Source organism: Battus philenor, unplaced genomic scaffold, assembly GCF_028537555.1.
Source record: "Battus philenor isolate CCGP_79_NKW_IND1 unplaced genomic scaffold, ilBatPhil1.0.hap1 SCAF_21, whole genome shotgun sequence".
NCBI classification, from domain to species: Eukaryota; Metazoa; Arthropoda; class Insecta; order Lepidoptera; family Papilionidae; genus Battus; species Battus philenor.
Genome location: NW_027181684.1, coordinates 7,040,054 through 7,053,566, shown reverse-complemented (window position 1 = coordinate 7,053,566; position 13,513 = coordinate 7,040,054). Strand labels below are relative to the sequence as shown.

Sequence of the window (13,513 nt, the reverse complement as noted above, 5' to 3'; positions counted from 1 at the left end):
AAAGGCAGCCTTGAAGGTACTGCCGCAGTGAGAGGGGAAAGGTGCAGCACGGAGCCTCTTCCTTTTAGTGGTGACGAGGGTGGAGTCGTTGTGAGTATGGGGGGCTGGCTTCAGTCCGTCGATTTCCATCTCCGAGTTTGAGCTTAGGTGCGGGTCCTCGATGGGGAGGGATTTTCGCTTTTCGTAACGGACGAGGATGTCTGTTGACTACGGGGAGACACTCAGGAAGCGGGGGGACGATCCTTGGCATCTGCCTTGAACTCCTCCGGGTAATTCATGGCCATTTTATGGCCGAAAGTGATCACCGGATCCTCGCCGATGCGAGGACCCGTGTAATGATTCCAGGATTACGCTTTTGTTGAGTGGGATGGTGTTCGTTTGGGACAATGCGAGCACGGAACGACGGAGAGTGCGGCTTCGCAGGAGTCTAATTTTTTGTTAAATTTATGTTATACATAAAACAATACATAATAAATGTTTTTGGATGTCCAGTACATCAATGTATATACGTATCGCTTTATTTTTGTGCAACTAGACAACGCTTTTACACACTTATCACTGCAAATTGACGTAAATGTAAATCATCATCACGTTTGCTGATAGATATCCAATTGTAAATTATATGCCTCCTCCAAAGATCACCACGATGACGGATCTTGCACTGCCTGCATCCAGCGTCTTTCCGCGATCTTGACTAAGTCGACAGTCCACGTAGTAGGAGTCAAGGTACACCGGGTTGTGACACATGTATCCTTTGTTGATATTATCTAACCAATAGAAGTCGAAAAGAGTTCGAATAAAGACAATTACGATGGAGCAATAATTTTTTAACAAGTGAAATATTTTTACGTTGAAAAGTTTTAGATTTTTGTTCTTTTATAATATACGAGAGAGTGTATTAAATAGGTTTTAATAAAAATAATGACGATATGACGCTCTTTGTCAGATTACTGTTAAGAAAAATTTGTGACAAAAGATATTATTCGTTTTCTATATATATATATATATTAAAATAATAGACAAGGTACAATTAACTTGAAATATTTAATAATAATTGATAATGTAATTGTTTTAGATCAAAATTAGAATCAAGTTTTCAATATAATTCATATAATAAAAAACATATAATTAAAAAAAAAACAATTTTTTGTCTCTTCGTATCTTTATGATTTATTTATGAATACAATGCAACTCGGTGGAATGTATTCAGGACGTGTATGATATATCAAAGGCATTGAAATAGCTTCTGCATTTATGGGACCTTAATAATATAACGTATTAATAAAACAATGACATAACAATAATATTACGTTTACGATAACAAAGTCACAATATGTATTTTTAAAGAGAAGTTATATTTTGGCCGTTGAAGGTTCTTGTCGAAGACCTTATTGACCTTATTGTGGTCAACTTCACAGATGAGGTTTGGTCGCCACGCCGCAGACCCGATGCATGTTGTCCACCAGATTCCCTGTAAAATATAATATTTATCAATGCGTTTTTTTTTTAAGTATTAGTTCGGTTCATTTATAGGTGCATCTATTTGTTTAAGAAGACCACCAATATATAACATGTCCAATAAATCAATTTTTCATCAAGGTCAAGTAGTTTTTTTAATTACTGTCATAAAAAATGTAAAGAATTTTTGAATTCTGTTATGTTATTTTTATAAATATGGCTCTTAATCATTACTTTTACATTTTTATACTATCATGTTACCATGACTAATTTTGTAAAAAAAAACACGAAAATTCATACTTAAACGATGATGATTACAAAAAATAGCATACTTTGTTAAACGACGTTATTAAAAATTATTACTGTATCGAAGTTGAATCGACTGTGTTGAAAAACACGCGTAACAAGATTTTTAATAAATTAACTTTGATTTATTTATTACTTTAATTATTTTTTTGGGTTTTACATTGATTTATAGGTAACTGATCAATATTCAATAATCGTTAAATGATATTAAAACATGGTGTTAATCACATATATAAACTTAAGACCAGTTACACCAAAGTTTGTTGTGTAACTTTCATTGTAAGAGGTGACTGCTTTGAACAGGTTTAATTGAAAATGGAACTTCAATTTACAAATGAATAATTGACGATGAACGTGAAAAATAAGTATAAAGATCATAAACAGGACATATGAATGTGTATGTTTTATATGATTTTGAAACGAATAGTGGAATTTGGGATGGGCTGATATATTGGAACCCTAAGAGAAGACACATGCTGGTCTAGTTTCAAAATATCTTTGGCTTCACGGGATCCTTTACTCACTTTAGAAGTAAGATTGAGATTATTTATTACAAAGGAGTGGCCATTGCGGAAAACAAAACAACTTTTGCATTTAACGATTTGTTCCTTTTTTAAGAGTTGAACGAAATATTCCGAGATGGTTTTTAATAACTGATTGTAACATTACAACCTAAATTTAAAGCTTTCGACCTATGTAAAATTTGTGTTTTATATAACTAAAGAAATATATATTTAATTACGTTTAGTTTTGTTTGCGAAGATATTTGCAAAGTTAAATATTTTATAATGGTAAAGCACCTAGTTTTAATGACAAACAGAATAATTAACATCATGTTATACAGTATGTTACATTTTGTGTTTACATCTCATTACCATGCACGTCGATAGAAGACCACTACAGCCTCCCCAAAGAATGCACTGCCGGTTATCTTTCAATCTTGCCCTGCCCGCATCCAGCGACTTCACGCGACCTTGACCGTGTCGACGGTCACTTAGCGAAGCGAAGCCACCCACGACACGTTTACCGGAGCCAGTAGGCATTCAACTACTTCACTATAATCATACTTATCGCTTTGTCTGCATCGTTTCTTTTTTGGCCACAAATGGAAGGCTCCGTAGATGATGGGGTTCACAAGACTGTTTGACATGCCGAAGAAAAAAATTCCGGAAAGTAAGTCTTCGCCCACCTATAAAATAAAAATGATTTATTCTCAAAAGTACCTTTAAATAGGTATAGTTTTTTTTTTCCTAGGGATCTTAAATATTTGTCACAGTATTCTATTTCATATTATTTATTATATTTTGAAGCAGTACTACTAACGTTTTCATAACATGATCCTAATTTAAATTTTTTTGAGACTTTTTTTGAGTTCGTTGCAAAGATTGCATGATTATTTCTTTTAAAAACTTCCGCAATTTGGCATATAATAATGATTATTTCCGGTGTTTTTACTAGAACGTACAATAAATGATTAACTCTGACTTACACTCTTTTCTGGATTCCAAAATGTAAATATCACCATCATTACGTAATAAGGTGTCCACCAAAGTACGAAAGCTGATACTATAACAACGGATATTCTTAACGACTTCATCTTTGCTTTGTCGATGAGCCTTCTTCTGTTTATATCTAAGGCTGAATATTTCTCACGCTTATTGTTCTCTATTTCAAACACTCGTTTGCTTCCTGTAAGGTTTAAAATCTTATAGAAAACATTATACTTTTCGTACGACTTTTAAAGACAATTTCCCATCCTTAGTTGCTATCATCACTTAATGATTAATCATATTGAAATCATGAATTTTGAAGTTAAGTAAAACTATATAAATACACACGCACACACGCACGCACACACGCCCCCACACGCACGCACACACGCACACACGCACACACGCAGGCACACACGCACGCACACTCGCACGCACACACGCACGCACACATGCACGCACACACGCACGCACACACGCACACACGCACGCACGCACACACGCACGCACACACGCACGCACGCACACACGCACGCACACACGCACGCGCACACGCACGCACACACACACACACACACACTAAATTCGCATACATTTAATAATTCAACGGAAAAATTTAAAGTGAAAAAATATACGTTTCAAATTGAATTGTATTGTATGTTTATGACGTAGAATCTGAGACAGACAGTGAGAGTTACAAAATGTTAAAATAATTTTAAATATGTCACGATATGTTTTCTATTCCAATAGAATTCTCAGTATTTTATACAATTATATAACCGAATTGATACGTATAAGAATAAAGTTTAAACTAGAAGGCATACATCGCTTGATACAGATGTTTTCAATGAATCTTCTAGAATAATACGAACTAAGTACACAAACATACTGTTTCAAGTCATAAGTTGTCAAGTTTAAATAACATTTTGTAGAAAGATTATGAATGTAATTAATATTAATAGATAGCTCTAGGAATTGGTTGTATGAAGTGGCAGTAGGTGGGGTATATCCAGGTGCAACCGACGGATGCTGGGAACGAAAGGTTCTCGAGTGGCAACCACGAGCTGGTAGACGCAGCGTAGGTAGGCCACCCACTAGGTGGATAGACGATACTTGTCGCGGAAAGTGTGATGTGATGTGGAAAGATGGTGAGGGCAGCGCAAAACCAGTCACCGAGGCGATCCTTGAGCAAGGCCTATGTCTTGCAGTGGGCGTTCATGGTTTATTTTTATAAAATCATAAAAATTGGACAGTTAAAAATTTAATATAACCAACTTACGCGTAATAGTCCTAACAGTAGAAACATAAGTCGAAATGAGTATAATCAAAGGTATAACGAACATAAATATAAGTGACAGTGTTGTATAAATTTGTTCCTGCCATCGTTCTGTATAGAAACCGTGTGTAACGCATTGGTAGAATTCTTCTACAAAAGGTCCTCGTGCGACTCGAAAAATAATGGCCTGAAACAAAAAGCAATTTAGTGTTTTACCAAAATTTTCTCATTCTTTGTACTTCCCATCAAATTAAAAAATGCTTTATCAGGAAAATAAAAAAAACAAATTACGAACAAAAACGTGTCATTCAAATATTTATGTATACTTAATTAAATAAGGTTGGAATGAAATTTTCATTATTATATTAATAATTACTTCGTCTCCTGTTCTGCCTTATATTTAAATATAATGGAATTAATACATACATACATGTATTTGTTATGCATTTCATACCTTGTTCGACTGACATTATTTACAAAACTTATTTATTTATTTGGATCCGTTAGTGATTAAAAAATATTGTAATTAAATATAAAATACACCTATGAGTACCATCATGGTAAGTGGATACGTAAGTAGCGGCACAGCTGTAAAACAATTTTGTCACAAAGTTAATAATAACATGAATCCGTTTAATAAAAAGAAAAATAGTAAAGTAAATTAAAATTTCAAATCATCGTATACATTGCAAATAAAAGTCATTTTAATAATTAGAAAATTTCTGGAACGAGGAAGATATAAAAATAAAGAAAAACATTTCAAGAATCAAATCAATCAATCAACATTAACATACGAATGAATTCGCAGTTTAACAATATTAAGATTTATGTTGTTAACATTTTACAAAAAAGCGAAATTGTATACATATAAGGTCATTTAAATTTGAATATTAATGTGTGACATTTATTAAAATTAAATGATTTATTATCTACACCAGCATTGATGAAAATTTTACCTGTGGTACACTCAGCAGCAGACTTAATATCCATGCAATGATGACTAATCTTGAACTTCGTGTTGCCGTCGCTAAGCTTTTCATTGGATACTTCACTGCTAACCATCTGTCTACTCCAATTAGAACTAGGATAAACGTACTGAGATATAAAGCAAACATTTGCATAAATTTAAACAATTTACAGACCACATTGCCCGCATACCACTGTACCGACAATGACCAAGCGGCTTCTCCAGCTAAACAGAAAACCGTAACAAATAAATCTGCTACGCTTAGTTGAAAGATCAAACAATATATAGCAGTCCAAGACGGTCTTGTTCGACCCCTATTTTTATTTCCCTTTTTAACACTAATTAGAGTTATTATATTTCCAAATAATGATAACACAGCCAGTAATGAAAGTACACTTGCTTTAACAATGGTGATCTTCGTCAAAATAGGAGCATGTTCTAAACATAAAATATTCGAATTGTTGTACGTGTATATTGTGTTAGTTGAATCAACTTCAGACTTATTTAGGAGTTTAGCAATTTCGCATTGCTCTATGGACCACACGGAGACGTTTAATTTCGTTTCGGATATTTCTTCATAATTAATATTCTTAGTATTGATAATGTTTACTCTAATTATCTCTGAATCGTTTTCCATTTTCTAGTCTTATTCCGAATTCGTAAAGTGAAATTCGTTGCTCATGATTATATATCTGGAATTAAAGAAATAATAAATATTAAAAAAAATTATAGTACTTACAAATATTTGTAAAAGAAATATAAATTTTCGAAATTTTTTCGAATCATATTATTATATATTAAAGTTTAGTACATTACAAAAATATGTTTTAATTACGTTTTAAGACCAACGAAATTTGTTTAGCGACTTCTTTATCTACGCATTTTTATGGTGTTAAGTAAGGCCTGCCATTAGTAACATAATTAATTTACGGAGAGTTATAATTTATTTCCGATTTAGGATATCAGAATCGCAGCTGAAAACAGATATTACATGTGTACATCGTGTAAAGTTCACGTTTAAATTATGCGTAAAAATCGAAAATTAAATAATGTCTTCTATTTTAGACTTCTCTGAACATCGGTTTTCTCTCATCACACGTCATCATCATGTCAACTGCAGGGCGTCCACACAGGCCTCTCTAGTTCATTTATAGGACCGATTGGAAACAGGTTGCATCGAGTGTCTTCCGTCGACCTTTATCATAACCTTGGCTCTTACGGCCCTAGTGGCCACCTGGTTTGAGCACTTTAGGGTCTAGTAACTGCCACTTCAACTTTTAATACTGCTAGGCTATGTCGGTACGTTCTACCGTTCGTTTATACTACTTCAGTAAATTCGTACGGCATGTTCGATGTAAGAATTCTCCGTTAGATTAATTTTAGAGGAAACTGATGCTGACTTTTATAAGACTGGCCTTTCAAATAGCGGTGTGTATTATTGTATCTTTTTATGTACCGTACGCCACCCACGGAATTCATATATGTTTTTCATTCTCTAAACACTGCTACCACACAGCATTTATTTGTTCAACATGTTCAAATTGAAAGTAATGAATATGTATAACATACACGTTGTCCGACAATTTATAAATGTTATTTTTATATGAGTTCATTTTATATCATCAAATTATAGATAAAACTGGACGAAACCAAGGGATATATATGAATATTTTTAATATTATGAAAATGGCTCTTCGAAATTGAGAGAGTCAATTTTATTAAAGTATTCTGTTTTAATTTTTTTTTACTTTGCCACTACTAATACATAGAGTACTGTAATATATATACAGAATGATCTGATGTTACAGAAATAATAAATAACAATGATAAAAAAAAATTTCACATTTAGATAACTTAAATATTAAAATTAATTATTGTTTAATATCTGTCCCTGCACTATTGCTCTACGTATTCCAATACATAAATTTATTAATGCAACATTCAGAGAGACTTTACACAGGATGACTGAAAATAGGTCTCAAAAGTAAGCTTTTTGTGAACAAATGTGCTATAATGAATGTTAAACCTTTAACGCTTTACGCCTACAATAAATCGTTGTGTTAATAAAAAAATATAAGAACATGCCCATTAATTTCAAATTCAACTCGTGACAATACGATTCAAGCTACGCTTTACAAAATTCAGTATCAAATGCGGATAATAATCGCAGTGGAAACATACTAATTTATATTCTGTACGCGTCCAATGCGACATGTAAATTGATTTTGAAGCTAAAATAAAATCGTCGTCACTATTTTCAGAGGTGGCGACAAGTCTATAACCAGTATTTCTGAAAATCTTCCTCGGTCGTAATGTATTAAATCGATACCTCAAACAAATACAATCTTAGCATGAAAATCATAAATTCACAGGAGTAATTTCTAAGGTTGTCGTGTAAAAAAAAAACTCATTACGGGTTTTCAAAAGTATAAGGATATTTAACATTAATATATAGATGAGTTATATAAAAATTAGGAACAAAACACAATTAATAATTTGACAAAATTGAAAAGCTTGGGCGGGCGCTCTAAGGATGGATGCTAGGGCGGCCGAGAGGATACTTCGCCTTGAACTTTTAATGAATACCTGTTTAACTTTTATTCGTACTATTTATAATAATAGTTCCATGTATCTTCAAGAAAAAAAGAGCAGTTAATAAGCTACTATGAAAATGTAAGTCCACAAAAACTTTACTGATTTTTCTAGGAAGTGTGTACACAATACAAATACAAGAATATTATTGTTTACTATCGAGCCCGGTAGACTCGGTACATGTTATAGGTCCATCGCGTTCTTATTGAATAAATAATTAAATGTTGTATATATTAGAGTAATCTATGATCAATCACTCTGAATACATTGCTGTCAAATGAGTTATAAATTCAATCCTTTAATTATTTTACACCTTTCACCAATCGTACTAAATAGTTTTACCGAATTACTTTCGCATGTTGTTATTATTTGAACATGTGATAGAGTCATCTTGAAATAAATAATTTATGAAATATATCCTTTGCTGAATAAACATTTTTTTTTTTAAATTTAAACTTGAAATTAATCTTCTGATTTAAAATTGCACGAAAGGGCCACAAATCGGCTCCGTCGATTGCTATTATCGGAATCATCTAACATCCATTCTCTCCCATCTCGCATCGTTAACCTGTGTGCTAAGGGTTGTGATCCCGTATTCATGGAATTATCCCCATTATCATTATACCTCACCACCTTTTCCTGTCTTTGGCATAGAGGAGCATTTAGTTTGACATATTATTAAGTATATATATTAAGTATTAAATATAGGTATAGAGATAGACTAAAATCTGCCGAACGTTTCTCCCCGACTTTTCCAGTCAGAAAAATAACGTACCCAAAAACATACTTAACCGTTTATCCAAGATATACAAAGCTTATTCATTAATTACGTTTTTAAAATATGTTCTATTAAATAATGTTTATAAAAATAGAAGGTTGTCAGTATACAAGTGTTAATAAGTAGCTATCCTATCAGGGTTTTAAAGTATCTTTTTTCTAGGAGAAAACCATGTTATCTTCACACATTGTAACAACAAATTGTAACAGTATCACATTGTATATTTAAAAATGGCGTATTTTCGAAAAAAATTAAGTATGTCCTATTATACTTTATGCGCGATATTTATTAGCAGCTGTAAACTGGTATAAACGTTTTTTCCAGTCAAGATACGGTTGCTTATTGTTTTAATTTTTTATTTTGGTTGGAGAGCATTTTGGTATCTTAAGAAATCATGTCTGCATCACGAAAGTAAAACAGAATTAAGATTGTTTACTACCTACTAAAACCACATTGAGAAACATTATAGCAATTTATTTTAATCAATAAAAATTATGGTACTAATACAAAGGAGAAAAATGTTTTCAACTAGCGGTTAAAAGGAATTTCGCTTTACTCTGTGTACATTATGCTGCACATTAAGTTTTATCCGTATTCATGTTATAAAAAGATAGAAAGTAAAATGCAAAATAGTAAATAAATCAGGAGGTACCGCTCGTAAAATCTCGTAAACTGAATCTTAGTGCGGGATAGTAATAATAATAGAGGAACTAGAGTTGTTAAAGAATGGATATCATCCGAGAGAGGGTAATCAATGGCGGATATTTTATCTTTGCTGAACTCAGATTCACTGTTTTTTATTACTTGGTCTTCATTGCAACTGAATTTATAATAACAGTTAAAATATTTACATCATATACTGTATCAATTAGAATAAAAATATTAGATCGAAAAACAATAACTTTTTAATAATCATTATTACACAAAATGGCAATCATGACTACATAAAAGCCCATTAGCCAACGTAATCATCTTTTATATTGCTACATTAATGCGATATAGTAAAATAATAATTCTAACAAAAAATAAAACAATCGTATTAGAAATGCAAGCTTTTGTTAGAAAAAGTGAACACATAAATTAAAAAGCTTTAGTTTGACTAAATAATATAACTATGCAGTGATATAGATATTTTGTTTTAATTTTGAAATTAAAAATTAAATTTTTTGATTATTACTTAATTTATATATATTTACCTGTCTAATTCTGGAACTTATTTTGTCGACTTTAAAGTTGACGCTTCAAAGTCTGATTATAATTTAAAAATTGCTCACAAAAATTAATTAAAACACAAGCACAAAATTCACAGAAAATACATTAAAATTTTCTGTCACATTCCACATCACATGAATCACGAAGTTATAAAACAATTGTTATTGAACTTTGTTCTAATTTGTGTAGATACGTCAAGTCGCTACGATTTTCTAAAACTCACTGGCACAGCCGGCGGGTGAAACTCTTTACCACTCGCTGTTACGTTTACTACAAATAAAATTTTACCCATCTCAAAATAATTGGTATGTCGCAAATATATATTATTGTCCCAAGTGTTTTCTCAATTCTATCGATTAATTTATGAGCAATGTCATAATTATTTTTCTAAATTTTTACTACGGTACGTGATTAAATTTTTCGCACACAATAATTCTCTAGAAAAAAAGTCAACGCTTCTTGTCAACTACTTTCTTGGTGAACGACCAAAAATTGGCAAAAAAATTTTAGTTTATTTCTTTAATTTACAATTTCATCGTACAAAAATATTCAATCGAGGGAATGCTTACTACACCTGATATCACGGATCAGTTATAATTTGATTCCATAACTTTAAACATTCTTATATAAATCAAATGCTTTAAATGTCATTGTTAAATTAGCTTCAAATATAATTAATTTAAAAAATTATTATGTATTCATTAACTTAAGATTTACCACATAACTACTAAATGTTATGGAAATAAAGAGTTGTAATAAAATCACCAATCCTTAAAAAAGTCCTAAAAGTTACTGGGTGATTGTTTTGTAAAAAAATATTATGTGTCATAAATAAAAAGATTACGCGTTACACGTTATCAACGTGACATGAAAGCAGTCAAATTGTTATGTTCATAAATAAAAAAAATCACCTTGCGTAGAGACTATAAAAAAGAATGCGTCGTGTGTTGATTGATATTGTGGTCTAGTCCAGCATGTAATGAAAGGTACAGGCAAGCTTATAACTATTTCCTCTGGTGACAAATGGAAATAGTTATGCGGTGCTAACACTTGGCTATAAAAGGCGCATTGAAAAAGTAAAACGGGAGTGGAACGAGGGAACTTGTCTGATCAATAATGCTATTATTCCATTTGTGATATGTATGAAAAGATCGGTTCCAAATAACTGATTTTCTTCTACTAACAATATTAGATTACATTATTTTTAAATTGGTTAATTTTTACTAAAAATAAAAAACCAAAAACATATTTCTCTTTAATTTAATTTTAAGAATTTGTTTAATGTTTTTCTTTCGTTTACTCGTTCGTATACATATTTTCCTCATCGATGTTTATAATAGCTTGTATTTTTTTAAGCTAACTTGAAACTTAGTAACACATAAATTTAATTTATCAATATTTAACCGATCAAACGTTTTTGCAATATTTTAAGAAGAGTTTTAGTTCGTGACTGATTTTGAAAAACAGATTTAGGTTCTGAACGGAAACGGAATTAGGTTCTGAAATATTTTTGGGTATGAATAATTCCAACACATCTGTAAACAGTAATATTGATTAATGTGGACCCAATTTTTTAACTTTTTTATTTCAAACGATGATATTAGTTTCGTTGTTTTGGCAATGGCCTTCCTCGAAGTTGTCTATGGGTTGATCATAAATAATTACTAATTTAATAAATTTGTCTTACATAACATGTAAAACAAATAGATACATACTTTGAATACAATCAATGTAATACTCAATAGATATTTTATTTAAAATAAACTTAGTCACAAATTTGGAACGCAAGAAAATTGACAACACAGTACGTCAACTCAACCGAATCGAATTTGTAAATGAACGCCTTCACACTGTATCAAAATTTACATAAAAAGTATTATGATCGATCTTTTGTCGATTACTCGAAGTTTAAGTTATAGCGTTAATATTACATTTACAATTTTAATTTGAAAAGTGGTTTTTGTATATGTTATAAGAAAATAAGTAATGATTTAGTTCACTGGGCTGCATAAATAACAGGTCACGTTAGAACAGGAATTTTTTAATACCACTGTCACTATCCTCGGACTTTTACGATAGCAATGAAAAGAAAAAGTAAATTTTCCGCTAGAGAGTTCTCTAGGAAGTTCGAGCTTCTCGTGGCTTTTTGAGTTTGAAGTAGGTTGACATAAACAGCTCCAAATATACGGGCACGATTGTACTTCGTGAAGTTTCGTGAAGACTTCGTGAAGCTGATTTAAAATATAAGAGGACTACAAATAGTAAAAGCAATACCTCGTAACTCTCAGATGTCAAGTGCTAAGTTACTGTTTTATCTGGAGCACGTCCATTGAACAATTGTTTTGTTGGTATTTATCCAATTATTATGTTTAATTAAGACAATCGGTAATTGAGAGTAAACAAATTCTTGTCATCATTTCAGCCCTACGTTTAATGTTTTTTTTTTTCAAATGCTCCTCGCTATTGGAGCCCTTTCGTTCCTCTATCTTATTTATGGGATAGGGACGTTTTTATTTTTGAATGATTCACTATCTTTTCTTTTTTCTTTCCATGCTCTTCTATCATACTTCACACGATCTATCTTTCTTCTACTTACATTCTACAATTTCTATATTTCTTTTACTTACTTTCTACCGTTCATTCATCGCTTCACTTCCTTCGCCTCTTTCCTTAGTATCACAGCTTTTGGTTATCACATTATTTTTACTTTATCTTATCTTTTATTTTACATTTCATAATTTGGTTATTTTACATTTTATCACAGATTACATAGTTTTTATTTTATTTACTTTAGTACGTTTAATATTGGTCTAGGTCTCTCCCAGGTATTTCCAATAATTTCGGTTAGCGGTTCATTCAGCGTTTTTCGACCTTAACAAGGTCGTCCATTCTCCCTATGAATGGTCCTCTTAGACTGAGCTTATCACATCTCTTCATTCCACAGTCTTAAGGCCTCAGTCTCATCAGCTGTGTATGGTTTTGATGTGGATATGATTTATGCGCACCATTTTCTGCTCACTGACACTTTAATTAGTCAATCAGTTAAAATATGTCAATTACTTGCAATCGTCTAGGCATCTTTTTCTTACTAATTCCATCTCTTAGAGAAATATCGAATGTAGGCCTCTAATATACCTTAAAGATCATAATTAAAATAGAGACAAGCATGCTTTGAGATAAAAGGTGCCATTATGTGCCGGAATGTGTTCAATTACTCCAATAGAAGTAGTGGTTATTAAAAACCCTGGCGAATTTAAAACACTAGTATTATGTAAGAAATTAAACTAATAATTTCTTACAAAATATTGGCGTAAATTACACTTTCAGGAATAGTAAAGGTCAATGTATATTTAAGATATCGGAATCGCGTAGCTCGCAGCATTTAATTACGAACCTAGATTTTTGAGACTTTGCATTTTAGCTCTAACTAGTAT

The 13,513-nt window shown here is 31.7% G+C and overlaps 1 protein-coding gene across 1 annotated transcript; it reads right to left on the bottom strand.

Moving 5' to 3' along the window:
- Nucleotides 1–1,169: 1,169 nt before the first annotated feature.
- CrzR (corazonin receptor) lies at nt 1,170–6,176 on the bottom strand. The gene is made up of 5 exons (XM_068766471.1): nt 5,487–6,176; nt 4,534–4,717; nt 3,254–3,453; nt 2,832–2,953; nt 1,170–1,471 (listed from the first exon to the last, which is right to left on the bottom strand). Exons 1-5 carry the CDS (start codon nt 6,132–6,134, stop codon nt 1,342–1,344), a joined length of 1,284 nt encoding a protein of 427 aa, XP_068622572.1. The 5' UTR covers nt 6,135–6,176; the 3' UTR covers nt 1,170–1,341.
- Nucleotides 6,177–13,513: the final 7,337 nt, after the last annotated feature.